The sequence below is a fragment of the Rhamphochromis sp. 'chilingali' genome (genome assembly GCF_963969265.1).
Source record: "Rhamphochromis sp. 'chilingali' genome assembly, chromosome: 5".
Classification (NCBI taxonomy): domain Eukaryota; kingdom Metazoa; phylum Chordata; class Actinopteri; order Cichliformes; family Cichlidae; genus Rhamphochromis; species Rhamphochromis sp. 'chilingali'.
In genome coordinates, this window is record NC_137932.1 from 12,261,804 (window position 1) to 12,278,715 (window position 16,912).

The 16,912-nt window shown below is 41.1% G+C and overlaps 1 protein-coding gene and 1 long non-coding RNA gene across 2 annotated transcripts in view; one reads left to right on the forward strand and one right to left on the reverse strand.

Annotated features, from left to right (window-relative positions):
• syne1a (spectrin repeat containing, nuclear envelope 1a) overlaps positions 1-16,912 on the reverse strand; it is a 121,949-nt gene that overhangs the window by 24,379 nt on the left and 80,658 nt on the right. Inside the window, exons 86-102 of the mRNA XM_080882209.1 lie at positions 16,448-16,630; positions 16,181-16,318; positions 15,702-15,887; positions 14,858-14,980; positions 14,540-14,722; positions 13,383-13,526; positions 10,837-11,067; positions 8,482-8,622; positions 6,871-6,984; positions 6,499-6,660; positions 3,955-4,143; positions 3,651-3,824; positions 1,702-1,893; positions 897-1,028; positions 631-731; positions 334-484; positions 10-138 (exon numbers count right to left, since the gene is read on the reverse strand). Coding sequence (XP_080738335.1) covers positions 10-138; positions 334-484; positions 631-731; positions 897-1,028; positions 1,702-1,893; positions 3,651-3,824; positions 3,955-4,143; positions 6,499-6,660; positions 6,871-6,984; positions 8,482-8,622; positions 10,837-11,067; positions 13,383-13,526; positions 14,540-14,722; positions 14,858-14,980; positions 15,702-15,887; positions 16,181-16,318; positions 16,448-16,630 — 2,673 coding nt within the window. The remainder of the gene's footprint in view (positions 1-9; positions 139-333; positions 485-630; positions 732-896; positions 1,029-1,701; positions 1,894-3,650; positions 3,825-3,954; positions 4,144-6,498; positions 6,661-6,870; positions 6,985-8,481; positions 8,623-10,836; positions 11,068-13,382; positions 13,527-14,539; positions 14,723-14,857; positions 14,981-15,701; positions 15,888-16,180; positions 16,319-16,447; positions 16,631-16,912) is intronic.
• Positions 919-3,643, forward strand: LOC308396704. The gene is made up of 3 exons (XR_013971607.1): positions 919-1,050; positions 1,729-1,857; positions 2,118-3,643. It is a non-coding gene; the product is annotated as an uncharacterized lncRNA (long non-coding RNA).

Consider the following 16,912-nt stretch of genomic DNA (forward strand, 5'->3'; position numbering starts at 1 on the left):
TTGCTTCACCTCCTCTGTGATTCTTTCTAAAGTCTGGCTGCAGGCCTCAAACGAAGCTCTAGGAGAGCAAGAGTCCTGGCTGGTAGCCTCACCTCTGAACACCACGCTGGGACTGGACAGACGGGACCGGTGGAGGACCTGCACACAAAGAACGAAATATGAGAAAGCTCAAGGTCACACTGGCAGCATGCATAACAATACAAGTGTGAAATTTCATCAGTGGAAGAAACAGTATGAACACAAACTTCTAGCTTCTAGTAAGCACATTTATTTAAAGATTTTTAAAACCATTTAATGCATAAAATAAAAATGCACAGTTTCTGGCATGTATACCGGGCTAAGCTGGTCTTGCTCCAGGGAGTTCAAGGAGAGCTGCAGCTTTGTGTTCTGATCATTATTTAGGTTTTCCCATCTCTGTCTCAACTGCTCCAGAGGAGACAAGGTCTCATTCTCCAGCAGCACTCCACCAGGCACAGACACCTCACTGCAGGAAGGAGAGGACGTCATTAGAGAGCAAGGCAACGCAAAAGCTGTGTCGTGGTCAAAATCCCGACTGGAAAAAACAAAATACTCACAATTTTTAAATGTTTTAAGGACGGAAATTATTTTTCAAGATCTTTGATAAAATACCTGTCCCCATTGGGTGTGGTTTGTTGGCCGAGTAACTCCTCTCCAACGCTGGCTACAGACTTGAGCAGCTTCCTCTGTTCAGCGACGTGCTCCTGAAGCTCCTACAAAATATATTACACTTGTGTTCGATTTTATCTATATGAAATATGCACTTTCTTTTTGCAGTGGATTCTAATAAAAGGGGAGTAATAATTACAAATTGCATATGAGACAGTCAGCTTAGGTCTTTCAAATATATATTAGAGTATAAAAGAGCTTCCTCTTACCTTCTGTCGACGCAGGTTGTCGTGTTGCTGCTGCGTGCGTGTTGACCGGGCCTGAGAGAGCCAGTCCTGAACGTTAGGACTCTGGGACAGAGACGAATCTGGCTCACTGTCCTCCTGCTCTTGCAGTGAACCCTGGGACAAAGATGGACATTAGGTATAAGATGTAATTTTGGAATAAGAGTATTTAACAGCTGCCAATTTTTAAGCCAATTTTTAGTAAGCAGAAATAAATATGCCCAACAGCCTAACACATATCTATGATATTTATCATTAAATTATTTTGAGAATGGTAAAGATGAACTAATATTTATTCATCAGAGATTGCTGCAAGCATGTACCTAGAAAGCTTCACTAGCCTTCTGATTTATTATACAGTGATTAAATATCTGAGGATTAATGTGAACAACCAAAAGGGCATGTTAAAGGAGACCAGGAGCGAAAATGCAAAGTGAAACTTTCATGTTGTGTCCTCAGAAACGCACCTGATCGAATACATTTAGTGTTTACATCTGATGAGTCAGCATCCTTTTGTCTAAGCGCCATTGTGAGACACACAGCTGTTGCTGTTTCACAGTGGAAAACAGTGGACTTTTATGAAAGCGCATGAATTAGCCTTTAGTACTTTTTGCACAATGCTAGCATTGACGTCGCAGGCCAATTCAACATAATGCAGCAGAGCAAAAGAAAAGACAAAGAAGCATGGAGGAAGGAAAGCTGGGAAGTGAAAATACACTGGGGTGTGGAGGGTTGATGCAGCCATGAATGTTGAGACAGTAAAGAAATAACATATGACTGCTGATCTCACCTGTATGTCAACTTGTTTGTCCTGCAGCATCTGCTGCAGCTCTAGCAGGCTGTCTTTGAGGGAGCGCAGTTTCAGGGTGAGCTGCTCCGCCTCGCCTTTGGTTTCAGCCCGGCCCTCCAACAACAAGCTCTCGCTATGGACGGATAGCTCTGATAGGTACGACACCTTCTGTTCGATCTCATACAGCATATTCTATTAAAAAAACAGGATTACAGTTGATCAAGCATTAGCATTTCTCATAGGTTTAAGCTGCTCTCCTCAGCTCCCAGATTAGTTTCTTAATAGAAACAGTTTTAAAGAGTCTTCCCTTTTAGACTAAAAGTCCAGAGAGAGCTTGAAAAGGCCAACAATTGTAATGAAGTGAAGAGAGGCGGTAGTTTGTATTCTCTAAGCTTGTATTCTCTTCTTTCACACAGGGAAAGAAGGGCCCTCAGTAGAGATGGGAGGTGATCATGTGCAGAGAATTTTCCACAACAATACAGTGCGCCTCTTATCCCTTAGTTTGTAGCGTCACTCTGTCATTCAGGAGGCAGGCAAAGAAACTGGTTTATCTCCACTTCTGCAAAAACCTCCATAGTGCATTTTAATTAAAATTCTCAAACACCTGTTACAAAGTTTTGCAGGTTTTTTTCTTTTGATGAACAGACCGAGTAAACAACATAATAGAAACTGCTATGATGACGCAATTAAAGCTCAAAGTTTAAAGTTAGGAAAGCATTCGATTGAGAACAGACTGAAGACATATGTGAGTAGTTTTTAAGCTGCTTACATTGTGGTGTGCAGGCATTTAAATAAACAGAGTGGGTTAAGTAAGTTCAACAAAATACTTTCCTAAGGTCTCTGCATATCATACCACATTTAAAAGACGATTAACCAGAAAACTGAAATTTTAAGACACAATTTTTTATCATTATTTAATCTGGACATGAAGCTCAGCATGGTCCAGACCTTTATATGTGCAGACCACACAAAGCATATGTGAACTACAGTTTAATCAGCTTACTGTCTCCCAGCTGCTACAGACACACTCTTTAAAACACTGACTCTCTGCCTGGGGGACAGAGCGAGTATTATAACTTCTAAGAAGCCTATTATGGAGCATCACAAGGCAAATATGTAAACATCTCACAGCTCACATGTAATATGAATGTAGAATATGTGCAACATGAATATTTTAGCATCTAGGCTCTGCCGTAAATCCCCACAAGAAAATATTGAGTTTGACACAGCAGGGAGTTAGATGTGACAGTATTTTTAACATAATAACTCCCCTCCCCACAAAAATTAAATCATGAGCCTGACATGCAGAAAATTCCCAGGGGGCAAATCAAGTAGGACAGAGTATCTAATGGTGACAAATAAGAAAGAACCATGAATTATAAATTTAAACTAAAAGATTGAAAAGCTAGAAGATCTCCAGGGCAACAGGATGGAGGAAATATTGGATGAAATGTTTGAGATATTTGATATAGTACGACAACATGTAGACAGAAGTTAAAAACAATTATTTTTAAACTCTAAGTACGAATATATCACTTATATATATACACCTTTAATAATAATGGACACTAAGATTTTAGTTTTAAATTATTTAATCACAGTGGTACCGTAAAATTCAAATGCTCATATGATGTTAATTATAAACATATGATAATATTGCAAAAATATACATATATATAATTAATTAAGCTCAAGTGCAGTTATGGTTTGTTAGCACCTTCCCCAATTGAATCAATTTTCCATAAAAAGACTCCAAAAACACAAAAACAATGCATTTTTTTTTCTATAGAAATGAAAGTGAATGCAAGCATGAAGATCAGAGAGTCCAAGAAAAAGTACCATTTCTAGGACAGTGAAGCAGCCAGATACTTCAGCCTTTGATAAAAACACAGCAGCATACAAGCTGTCATCCCCAATTTTGTTTCTTTAGAGCAGATTTGGCTTCTCACCTGACAGTCGATGAGCTGCTCCTCCATGTCCATGTCTTCATTTTGGGGCTGAAGGGCAGAGCTGAGAGTGGCGCGAGTGCTGAGCAGCCAATTGTCGAGCTCCTCGGCCTCGCTGTGGTATCGCTGCAGCGCCTGCTCCTGTCGCTGCTCCTCCAGTTGTTCACTTAGTTTCTCCTGTAGAGATCAATGCGACGCATATCTTAAATTCTCAGGTGAGCTCACCAGAATTATAAAGATAAGGAGCAGACATAACATATACAAGCACATGATAAACTAGAAAAAGTATGAGGTCTTGGTAAATCACCTCCAGCAGCTGCCGTTTCCCCGAAGCCTTCATTCGAATGGTGGCCATCCTTTCTCCCAGTACAGTGAGAGTAGACTGCAGGGCCAGCTGTTCCCCAGCATCCCCATCACTCTCTGCCAGCTCCTCAGAGAAGCACATCTGTAGCTCACCAATCTCATCCTGCAGCATCAGGATCTCATCCATCAAAGCCTGAATAAACGGCAATAAGACGTGTGTGAGGATTAAAATGAGAATATACAAGAAAAAAAGAGCCAATGGGAATTAATTAACATATATCTGTAATTTATCATTTCAGTCCGGTTGTTTTCCAAAAAAAATGAAAATTGCGAAAGTAATACCACTATATAAAAGTAATGACAAACACAGTTTTACCAATTATAGGCCTATTTCTCTACTGCCTCAATTCTCAAAAGTTCTAGAAAAACTTTTTAATTCAAGATTAGAAAAATTCCTTGAAAAACATCAAATAATAAATGTTGGTCAGTATGGTTTCAGAACGCAAAGAACCACTTCAATGGCGATAATTGAGGCAGTAGAAGAAATTACTGATACACTGGATAAAAATAAATATGCAGTTGGTATTTTTGTTGATCTCAAAAAGGCCTTCGACACAATCAATCACTCAATTTTACTGGATAAATTGGAAAGATATGGTATTCGAGGGAAAGCTGGTAACTGGTTAAAAAGTTACCTAACGGGTCGGGAACAATATGTTAGCATAGGGCATTACCATTCAGAGAAACTTGGTATTACATGTGGTGTTCCCCAAGGGTCAGTGTTGGGACCAAAACTTTTCAATGTATACATAAATGATATTTTTGATGTTTCTCAAGTACTTAAACTCATACTGTTCGCAGATGACACCAACATATTTTTCAGTAGCGATGATTATACTGATCTTGTAATGACCGTAAACAGGGAGCTAAAATTAATAAAAAAAATGGATGGACATAAATAAATTATCATTAAATATAAATAAAACTAAAGCAATGTTTTTTGGTAATTTAAAATATAATATAGAATTACCAATTATCATTGAAGGTGTACCAATTGATAATGTGAGTGAAAACAAATTTTTGGGAGTTATAATTGATAACAAAATTTCATGGAAACCCCACGTCAGACACATAAAAACCAAAATTTCTAGAAGCCTCGCAGTTTTGAACAAAGTGAAACAATTCCTTGATAAAGATGCACTTCGTACTCTGTACTGTACCCTGGTTCTTCCATATCTTACATATTGTGTGGAAGTGTGGGGAAACACATATAAAAATACAACTAATCCATTAGTCACAGTACAGAAACGAGCACTGCGTATTATTCACAAGCCTGGTTATCTAGATCATACTCACAAATTCTTTCTTCAGGCAAAGTTACTTAAATTCCAGGATCTGGTTAATTACAATACATCCATAATTTTTTATAAAGCTTTTACTAAACTTTTACCGGCAAATTTACAAACTAGATTTGAAATTCGAGAAAAGGTTTATAATGTGAGAGGCTTTGGAGAATTCAAATTACCCAGAACTCGAACAACCCGTAAAGGTTTTTGTGTGTCTGTATGTGGTGTGAAAATCTGGAACAGTCTGAGTTTACAATTGAAACAATGCAAAAATATTCATAGATTTAAATTTCTCTACAAACAGTTGGTCTGGTCACAGTATACTCAATGATGGATTTTAGTGTGCTCTGTAATGTCTGTTCTCTTACCATTGCTGGTATGGATTCCAAATAAATAAAAAATAAATAAATAAAGTGTGCGTATGTATGTACATATATGTACTTGTGTGTGTAGATATATATGTATGTATATGTATGTGTGTTTGTTACTTGTAGTTATTACTGCCTGTTACCTGTGGTAATGCAATTTATAATTTATATATTCTGTATTCAGTTATGAAGGCTCTAATTGTTGGTTGCGAGCTGCCGCTTAGATGCTTGTATGTGCCCGGAGCTGTTGATGGGTCTGTATGCAATGATGGGCGTAGCTGCGGGAAGTTTATTGTTTTTTTTGTTGATGAGTGAGTATAGGGGTGGGATTTAATAAGTTTTCTTCGTCCCACTCCTTTTTCAGGCAATTTTTGTTTTTTGTTTTGTGTATTTTATGTTCAATATAGGTATTTGTTGTGCCTGAAAATGAATAAATAAATGAAATGAAATGAGAAGAAGAGGCTGAATAGAAGATGGTGTGCCAGCAGTGAAAGAGGGTGTGCAGAAACCTCTTGACAGTAGTGTTGCAAAAGCAAACTGTTTCTCTTAAAGCCGTGATGTTGGCATAGCAACGAAGAACAGTGCCATGCAGTCTGTCCAACCATTGCCTTGCCCCGTGCAATACTAAACCCCCGAGTCGTACTCTGTTTCCCAAGAGCTCGCTGGTCTATACCATCTTTGTGAGGATGTCTCCCATGAGCCTTACAGATTACACTTCATGTATTACACTACTACTTTTACACTCTTTATCTGCACTACATTATGGTTCCTTTATCCCTTTAGAACACACATGAGCACATTTCCCCTAATACCACCCCCCCACTCAGCTCTCACCTGGTGTGCAGCCATCTGGCTCTCTGGAGTCTTGTTGGGCTCTAAGCCCTCATTCAGCGCCCCCTCGATGGACTCCATCTTAATGGAAATAGATTGGAGGGACTCCTGATAGTGTTGCTGCCGCTCCAGAGCCTCATATAAGCTCTTCTGTTTCTCACTGATCTGAAAATATGATGACAAAGTCAAGCTGTCAGACATGGCAGTGTCGGTCTGAGGTCACTAAAGCTTCAGGTCGGAATTTGGGACAACTCGCGCCTCGCTCAGTATGCTAGGAGACAAACTAATCCTGAGTTTGTTATTGTGTTTGTCTAACAGTAACACAAACAATAAAAATAAATAAATGTGTTGAATTAAAGTGAAGATGTGACATACCACATTCTTTAGCGTTTCCCAGGATCTCTGCAGGTCATCCAAGTTAGCAGCACTGCTTTCCATAGATGGGTCGTACAGTTCCTGAAGAGGTACTCGGCTTAGTGTACCTCGACCCTGTGAAATGAGGAAAAAGTAAGTGTGGGCTTCATTAGTGTGTCAGAGTGATGTACGCTATTGATGGGAATAGTTCTTTGGGAAACCTTTGGGCTTACATTTACAGCATAAAGTCTATAAAAAGCCTAGTGGCACACTTGGCCTAAGAATCTGAAAGTTTTACAAAAACTTACTTTTAAAATGTTTTTTTCCCAGACGTGCTTAAAAAGAGGCAGCTAAATGTTATAACTTGATACTACTTTACCTACTAAAATGCAATTCAACATTGCAAATAAAACTGGTTGACCTTGAGTCGGGTGTCTCTTGCTGATACAGCTGACGTTACTTTCTGTTCTTGCTGGGAGAACAGAATAAAATCCCTCCTTTCTCATGTTACTCTCTCACAACAAGAGAGAAGCATTTAGTTTATGTCATATATAAGTTCAACATTAACGCCTTTCTAGCACAGGAGAATTTATGTGCGTTATACATAGCAAAAGATGAATTTCAAATAATTACATTTGTTGTATGAAATATGTCTCTTATGTGTTCTATGTATTCTCATAAATTGACTTTACATGTTAAACAGTCACCTACATTGTCCATTTTCAGAACTCATCTTAAAACACATTTATACCCTTTGGCTTTCGACCCAGTATGAAACACACTGATCATGGTTGTTTTTATTCTATTATATAACTGAAGTCAATATGTCATGAGTTAACAGTAATAGTAGTTCTCTTTAATTTTAAAATTAGGCTGCCCCCATAATCATATCCTGCCACACAGTGGGCATGGGTCAATCCTAAGGCAGATTAACTTAGATCTGCTGCTGCATTTCCCCCACAGCAACAGTTAGTTTAAATTCCCACATATTTCCCAGCTGTCTTTGAACTTGTTTTTTCTTTCAATATTTAAGTGTAGAGGCACATAACAGGCCACTAAAACAGCATTTTAGATTTTACAGCTAAAATAAAAAATTTGACCTTTGCTCCCAGCACAACGAGTGTTTCTGTTTCACTTCTACATCATTCGCGGTCACAGACAGCACAAAAAGCTACTTGATGACACCTCAGTTGTGTGTACAAAAATGGGAATGGCAAACAAAACTTCCATCAGCAAAGTAAATATGCAAACAGGAGGCCAATTTTAAAAAAAAAAAAAAAGGAAAAGCGGGTAAAATAAGCGCAGCAAATCTCCAGCTCTCTCAAACATACTGTGTTAACAGTGATGATGGTGGGGTGGTCACTGTAGGGTGGTAAGTTGGTTTGTTATGGTGGTGATGGTGAAGAGAAGGGGATGTATTTACCTTACGTCAAAATTTTGCCACATATTCAATATTTTTTAGCTTTTGCATTTTGCAACATTTGAAGCTTTAAAGATTAAAGTGTTATCTTCTAACAATGATGGTGATGACTGAACGTTTAAAGGTGCAAAACACAAAGTGGCAATAGGGAAGTTGAGACCATCAGGTAATACTGGTCGGTTTGGAGTTTTCCAGGGTGGGATTTGCAATACCTGGTTAAGAGCAGCTTCAGCGTTAGCCCCCGGAGAGGGGGAGCGGCAGGCAGGGGGAGAGGAGACCTCGCTGTTGGTACCCTCCTCCCCTGACTCCTCTGTCACAGGGGAGAGGAGTGTGTGGCAGCGGCCGGCTGTCATCTGACCACACATACACGCCGCAAAGAAATGAAACGCACACATCAAAAGAAGCAGGTGAAAGAAAAAAGGAGGGGGAGCCAAAAAAGAAAACAACCAGATCAAAGGGGAGAGGAGACAGAGAGGGAAAAATGAGGAGGGAGAAGAAGAAGAAAAAGCATAAAAATTAATGGGGAAGTGCAGGTTAGCCAGATTGAAGTGGCAACACATACTGCTTGATTAATTACATAGTGAGTAATCAAATAACACAGAAAGGAGACCCATTAGCTCACATTAATGACACTGATATGCCTCACTGAAATTCTTCTGCCGTAACACAACATTAAAGAGCATTGCAGAGGTAAAAGTCTTTGCTGTGTGAGCAAATGGACAAACATTAGATTCCACTGGCAGTGAAGTAGTTGCTTGGATTCTTTACAGGATACATCAGGATAAAGGAATGGCCCTCACCAGGAAGCTGAGAAATCACACACACACACAATGTACACAGACAGTGATTGCTCACATCACACATGAACCCATACATGCTGTAGAGTTAGTACACACATATACAACAGGAAAAGGTTAAAGTAGTCCTACAGACAGTAAGAATAAGGTCTCTGACAGAAAAATCCAGCAGTATCAAAGCTCAGACTCGAACAAAGCATGGCTAGCATCTCTGTTAGCATGAGATAGCTAACAGAGACAGGGACTGGTGAATACAGCAGCAGCTGTCCTAGAAGTAGCACTGTTGTCAGTGTGCTTGCATGCTTCAGCAGAGGCAGAGCTGAAATGCGAGCCAAACCCTACTGGGCTGCTTTTTGGCAATGCGATGCAGACCTTAGTCTACTGACTCAGGACCTTCGGAGGACTGTTTCGCGGGCTTTATGATGCAATGCAAGGCAACTAAGAGCATTAGCACACCAGTATGTGTGGGAAACTGTTTGGTTTTACATTGTGAGGTTCGCTTGGTAAAACCACTGCTGTAACAATGACAACGTGCAATTTTAAAAATATCAGTAATCCATGCGTGACAGTTACCATACACGGAAAATGACAACGTTTAAACATACACACAAAAACACACACACACACACACACACACACACACACACACACACACACACACACACACACACACACACACACACACACACACACACACACACACGCAGTAATATCCTGTTTCCTGGCCTGCTGAGACGAAACACACCACAAACAACAGTAGTACACCGGGAAGGCTCAGAAACCTGATTCAGAAACAGACTGAAAGGAAGTGGGGTGGTTACTAGTGCTAAAATAAAATAAATGATTAAGATGAGGGCGACAGACAGGCTCAGGCTAACATTAAGTGACAAACAAGGTACCAGTGACACACCAGAGGAACCTAAATAACATACAGAATTAATAAAAAAAAAAAAAAAACCTATTCAAAACCTTTTACAGTACTACTTCTTTGCTGTAGTGGGACAAAAACTTCCCACACACGGCCGGATTTATAAAGAACTATTTTCACCTACAAGAAGAAGGAGTCAGCAACAGATGGCAATGCCCTCACAGGGCCCTGAGCTCAACATCAGTGACTCCAGGATTACACGAAGAAAGAGCCTAAATCCACAGAGCAGGTGTGGAAACATCTTCATAAGGGAAGAACCCACCTGGGTGCAAGTGTACCAGCAAGAAGTGGTGCTGTTTTAAAAGGCAAGGTTTTACACCCGCCCCAACGACCTTTGAACTTGAACTTTGAATTAAAACATAATTGGTGACTAAAAATATTCATGCCACTAGTTTAAAACATGTTGCGTAGCACTGTATCCTTATCCAGCTGTTACGTAGGCCTGAACAGCTGCACGTGAGGGAGGGCCTGCTGTTCAGCTACTTCTGTGTGGCTCATTATTATCTTGTAAATGAACTGCACAGTCATAACTGTTACCGTGACCTTAATAGTGGAGAAGAAAAGGTTTGCAGATCTAAAAAATCTAATCTTAAGTGATATTATCAGACATGCATTAATGTGGTATAAGTCAAGGGTAACTAACCTAACTGGAGTTTTGTTAAATGAAGCACATAGAAACCTTACAGGCCCCACTGGGATCCTTGGAGTCACTTTGGCAGTCAGTGGTATGTGCAGAAAGGGAGAGATGCTACAACTTATGCACACATGCACACACATCCTTGTAATGTCTACAGGTCTATGACTGTATATCCCCCCCAAAAACCAGAGGTTTTCCCACTCACCATGACTACAGAGGGGTGTGCTGGAAGCTGCTTGGCGTCAGCTGTGGTGGTGTCTGTCACAGCGCTGGGAAGCTCCTCGTCACTCAGTTCATCCATGCCGTCTGAAAAGCCCTCCACCTCGCTGACCGTCAGCAGCATAGTGGCGTGTTTGGCCTTCACCGTCAGCATCTTGCACTTGGAGTGGAGCGAGGCGATCTGCTCCTGGTAGCCACGGATCTTCTGGGCTAACTCCTGTCAAAACATTCCAAGCAAACAGAAAACACCACCCCCAGGATCAGGAGAGTGTGGCTGAGTCCACACCACAAGATCAATAGTTCCTGTTTAAATAGGATCCTGTGAAAGTGGGTGGCTGAGTTGGATCAGCCTTGAATGTGGTGCCGGTCTGAGAGGAGTAAGCGGAGCAGACGCATTCTCTTTGGCTGTCTTTGGTGTAAGTGTAGAAAGAGAATAGCACCGCCTCACTCTCCTTTTTTCCTCTCTGTCTTTCTCACTCTCTCTCTCCTCTGTATCTCTGAGCCAATCGGAGCAGCACAGAGGCGGGTGACTCAGATCAGCGCTGAAGCTAAGACAGGATGTTTGGTTGAAGCAGAGACCATAGCAGAAATACTTCAAAATCCCTCAGACACTCCCTCTGCTACACATACACAAATGGCAAGGAAAAACAGGAAGTGATCTCACCGAGCTGTACCCTCCCCCTCCCTTGCCTGCTACTGTCGTTCTCAGCCAATCCCTTGGGCAGATTACTTCTAACAAAAGGGAGCTGAAGGAGAGAGGGAGGGCGTCTGGAGGAAGAGTGACAGAAACGGTGTCAAATTACAAGTACGCTAATGTGCCAGCGGGCCAGCCCATCTCTGCCTTCCTCCTCCACCCCTCTTTTCACCCTCTGTCCCACAGATGGTCATTGCACTGATAATCAGGTCATGTGACTAAAGGGGACAGTGGAGTTGCAACTCTCTGCTGAGCTTAGAGATCTAACTTAGACATAAAAGTGCTGGCATGCCAGGCTGCTCTGCTGCGACAAAAGTGATTACAGGGTTGAGAAAATATCTGCAAATATCTGCAACACCTGGGTTAATATTTTCCAGGCAGTCAAACATTGGAGTAAGATATAAATCTGCCTGAACCGTGCAGCAGAAATTAAAACGTAATAAAAGAAAAAAATGTTGCCTGTGGGGAGACACGATGTTTCTCTGCAGGTCTTTGCATCTGCACTCCCCCTTCACAATCTCCTTCTCGGCATGGGAGATCTAACATACTCAGCAAAGTGAAACTGCAGCAGAGGCTCAAATCGCTCAGGTGAAAACCATCTAACTCTGGCATCTGTCTATGCAGATTATATTTACATGCACCATCAGATAAAACTAGGAATGTGCATGAGTTGGGCTTGTAAAAGCACCACACAACATTTTCTCTGGATTGCTGTTTGGGAAAATGCATGCTTTGATCATGTTAAAAGGGAGATTAAATCAGATGTTTTTAAACTGGGATTTAGGGGGAATGATGGAAAGGGGTATTAATTGACCATTTATTTTTAACCAGGGTCCCTTGATGGCTGACAGCAAGGAGGTTTTGGGTTTGAATGTGCAGATTGACTTGCATCTAACTCCCACAGTCCAAAAACATGCATGTTAGGATTGGTCTAAATTGACTGTAGGTGTTTATGTGAGCATTGTCGACTGCCTGGCCTGTCTGTTTGGTTTAGCTGAGGGAATTGCCTGGGTGGAGCGTACAGAAGGAAGCACATGTGCATGCTGTGAATTCCCTGGACTACACACCTCTGTGCCATTCTCAAACAGGTGTAATAAGACAGACAAGCATTTGTACCGAAGAGCTGGAAGATTAAAGAACAATTCATGTCCAACCTAACCACTTTGACATTTGTGTTCTCACACTAGATTTACTCAACAATTTCAGGGCTCTATAGAAGCAGCTTTTGCTTATACTGAATGATGCAATGAAATGATAGAATTATAGTTTGAGTCATTTTAGTCAGGCTTTCCTAAGGCTAATTTAAGATATATGATACATTCACTGGTGCCACAACTTCTGCTTTTTGCCTCTGTGCATTGAAACATAGGACAGGAAACATAATGACTCAAGTTCTCTGTTTCTTTCACTTAACTCTTTGATGTTAAAAATACTGACCTCAATAGAAATGTCTGAATGTCTGAGGCATCAACTAATTTTTTAAGAGTCACACTCAATTTGGTTTACGGCAGAAGACTAAAATGTTGTTCTAGGAGCAAATCTTGTAGGGAGGGCCAGTGAAACCACTGTACAGAAGTTTAACCACACAATCCCTGAGAAATATATAAATATTAAAAAGCCAAAATTTCTATTCTACTTTACATTTTCCAAAGCCATTCGGATGGGAATCTTTGCAGGGCCAATTCTGGCCTTATTTTTGACAACCTTGGATAAGACAATCATAAAGCTGCATTTTATTGATAATGTTGATGATTTGGGGGTTACATGTTTATCACCTACACACTGCTGTTCTAATAAACCGAACAGATAAATGACAGAAAGTAAGGAGACCCTCATACCTCGTGGTGGTGTATCTGAGCCTGAAGTTCCTGTATATTATTAGTGGAAACGGGCCGGTCCTGAATGATCCGATGAGCTTCTTCAATTAATCTCTGGAGGTTCTTCACTTCCTGTTCATACTGCTCATACTGCACCACGGCCTCCTGTCAGGGCGTTAAGGTAAAATGAGATGAATGAAACTGTATTTACTATATAGATCCCTGAAGGAAATTATATTTTCCCTTCCCAATCTTCGCAGGAAGTCAAATTCTAAACTTTTACGTTGACTCTCATATCCATACGCAGTAACTGGTACTGAGCATGCTCATTATATTGTTGGTAAGCTCTTATTAGACAGAATAATCTGTATTTTTCATTTGCTGATATTGAAATAATGCAGGTGTGTGAGAGCTAAATTACCACGATTAGAATATTGTGATTACAAAGATAGATGTGAATGTAAATGGTAAATGGACTGGTTCTCATATAGCATTTTTCTACTCTATCTGTGCACTCAAATCACTTTATACAACTTGCCTCATTCACACATGCACTTTTTTCTATGTTTTTTCTAGTTATGTGCTTTCTATCTATCTAGCAACTTGGGGTTAGTATCTTTCTCATGGATATTTGGACTGGATCAGCCAGGGACTGAAGAACCAACCTTCCGATTAGTAGATGACCGAATCAGAAGGTCTGTGTATCAAAATGTTTTAGACAGCCTGTCACAAATTTGACCTTGAGCCAGAACAATGTGCCCACATGGGAGATGAACTGTTTCAGTTCTTGTTAAACATGATGTATTTGGTTCAAATGGATTGACTGATTTATTGGCTGACAGTCACTTGCTTCGTCCTCAGGGCTAATCTTCACTACAGTTGGCCTCTGATGGGGGCTTAAAGAAAACACAGACATTCCTGAGAAGGCTTGTTGAAACACTACAGAGCCCAGGTTTCAGAGCATCCACTCTTCAAAGCAATAAATTTCAGCTGAAATTTCAGTGCTACTTTTAAGCGATAAAATACTAACAAAAACAATGCAACTGAAAAAATATATAATTTTGATAGTAGGGTTCTTATCACAAAGGCTGATAATGTAGTGTTTCTTGTCTCTGTCACTATGACTTTATATCTAACAGCTCATCAACAGCCTTCATAATACTCGGGCTGCCTTTTACCTGCAGGATGTTGCACTGCTGGATTGTGGTGTGTTGCACTTGGCTGGCTTCTTGCTGCAGAGTCTGAGCTGTGCGGCAGATAGGCAGACTGGCCACTACCTCCTCTGGCAGCCGGAGGGCGCTCTGACACTGCTGAACAGCAGCTACTTGCTGCTTAAAGCCCTCCATTTCCACCAGCAGACGCTTATTGAAAAGCAAAGAGGTTGATAATAAGACGGGAGATAGAAATGCTAGATGTATATCAATGGACGCTAATTTAAATGACATCTGCAGACTGACTGGACACAAGCTGTTTGCCAGTATTATGTTTGTGTTTACCTGTCTCTGTGTCAACTGCTCTCTGAGACTGAGCTTGTTAAGTTCAGGGGAAGCAAGTGTGGCCTGTATCTGATCTACAGCAGCATGGAGGCTCTTGACCTCCGCTTCCAGACGCAACATGTCCTGAGGAGAGATACAGACATAACAAATCAAGGGAAAGTATATGTGGGCAAAGATACAAGATAGAATGTAGCTTCTGTACACAGCAGTAATCAAACCCACATGAAAACAGATTTTTAAAAGTATCAAAGCTCCTTTGTGGATATCTAATGCTGCAAATGTTTTTTTTCCCTCAGTGCAGTTTGAATGATGAAGATAGTGGTGCCTCTCGCTTTAAAATGTATTCATTTGCAAATTCTAACTGACCTTAATGTGCATCATTGGAAAGAAACTAAATTACAAGTCGCTACAAATTAAACTCGTGCTCTGCAATCTAGACCCAGAAAAAAAATCTAACTCACAAGAGGAGTTGTAAACAGATTTCCAATGCACAGTGTTATTAGCAACAATCAGCAACAGACTGTCGTCTGGGAAGCAGCTGCATGGCAATCAGATTAGCGTAACAGATTACTGCTGCACACGCTAAATGAAACAGTGCCTTCCATTATGATGGAGTAATCTGTCGTGAATGACCATAAGGGGGCACTGTTGAGTTGTGGCTAAATTATAATTGACTCAATTTGAAAGGATGTGCACATGCTCTTATGCAACAGACTGTGTGGAATTATAAAATGGGAATAGCCACAGTTTTTTTGGCAGCAATGGAGATGATGTGATCACGGGAAGACTGAGGCAGGGGGGTACTGCATAACTCCTGTAATGCTTTCTTAAAAGTGTCATGTACCTTAGCTGCATCCTGCAGACTCTGGAGGCGAGTCTTGGCAGTTTGCTGCAGCTCTTCTGTGCGTCTGCTGAGGTGTTTCACCCGCTGGCTCCACCCCTCTGTCTGCAACACATCCGCCAGCTGCACCTCCCTCTCCCCCATGGCCTCCAAGTCACCATGGAGACCTCGACACTCACGCAGTAAGGCCTGCCACCAAATGAACGCAAATTATAAGTCAAGGAGAGGAGTCTTCTCGGGTGTGCAGTTATACTAATTAAGGCTGGTCGACATAGTGTAGAGCATGACGTTTCACTGGAATTTTAAAAACTCGGTGCATCTAATTAGCTTCAACTTTGTGGGGTATCCACAGCTCCAGGATTAATATTTTGGAGGAAGAATAAACATGGATTTTAATAGAACCCATTCATCTTACACAACAGCAGCTTTAGGAAAACTTATAGCTATTCACAATCCCTGCTGGCAGCGCCATTAAAGCTCACCTGGTGTGCTCGAATTTGCTCCTGCAGCTGGGACGCAGAGCTCCAAATGATATTACCGGTGACCAGAGCCTCAGCTTTCTTTGTCCAGCTCAAAATGAATGCCTTCATGCCCTGATATTCCTCCACCTGTCTTTCTGCCTGCTCAACAGAAGACCACAAAGTCAGAGCAAATAATACAAAAACTACATTTAATATAATAATATTTAAGAGAATTATATGAAACAAATCATTTGGATGGCACACTGAACTGACTGCCCCCCCCCACACCTTCTTCAGTCTGTTGGCTCTATCCTGGACCTGCTGCGAGGTGTGGTGCTGCACCTCTGTCAGTTTGGCTACAGCATCACCCAGCTGCTTACACAGGAGAGGGTTCTGCTCCCCAAACTCCTGCACAGCCACTCCCAACTCTGCCAGAGAGCAACCGCAGGATTCACACTCCTCAGAAAGAGCCTGGAGAAGGGAGGAGAGGAGGGGGTGAAAAAAAACGGAGGAGAAAGGAGGTGTAAGGAGGGCAGAGATTAAAGAAAGGGAGTTCATGAGCGAGGTAAAACTAGATTTAGAGTTTATTTTGAACACAGTCAGGATACATTTCAAGTAACACTCTCATCCTAAAAGCAGTAACTACTTAATTGTGACCCACAGCTTTAAAAGCGTATGAATGACAAGTTGTGGTTTTATAGCTTTCCTGGCGAGGAGCAGTGATTAATTACTAAACCAGAGGCATGTGGGATG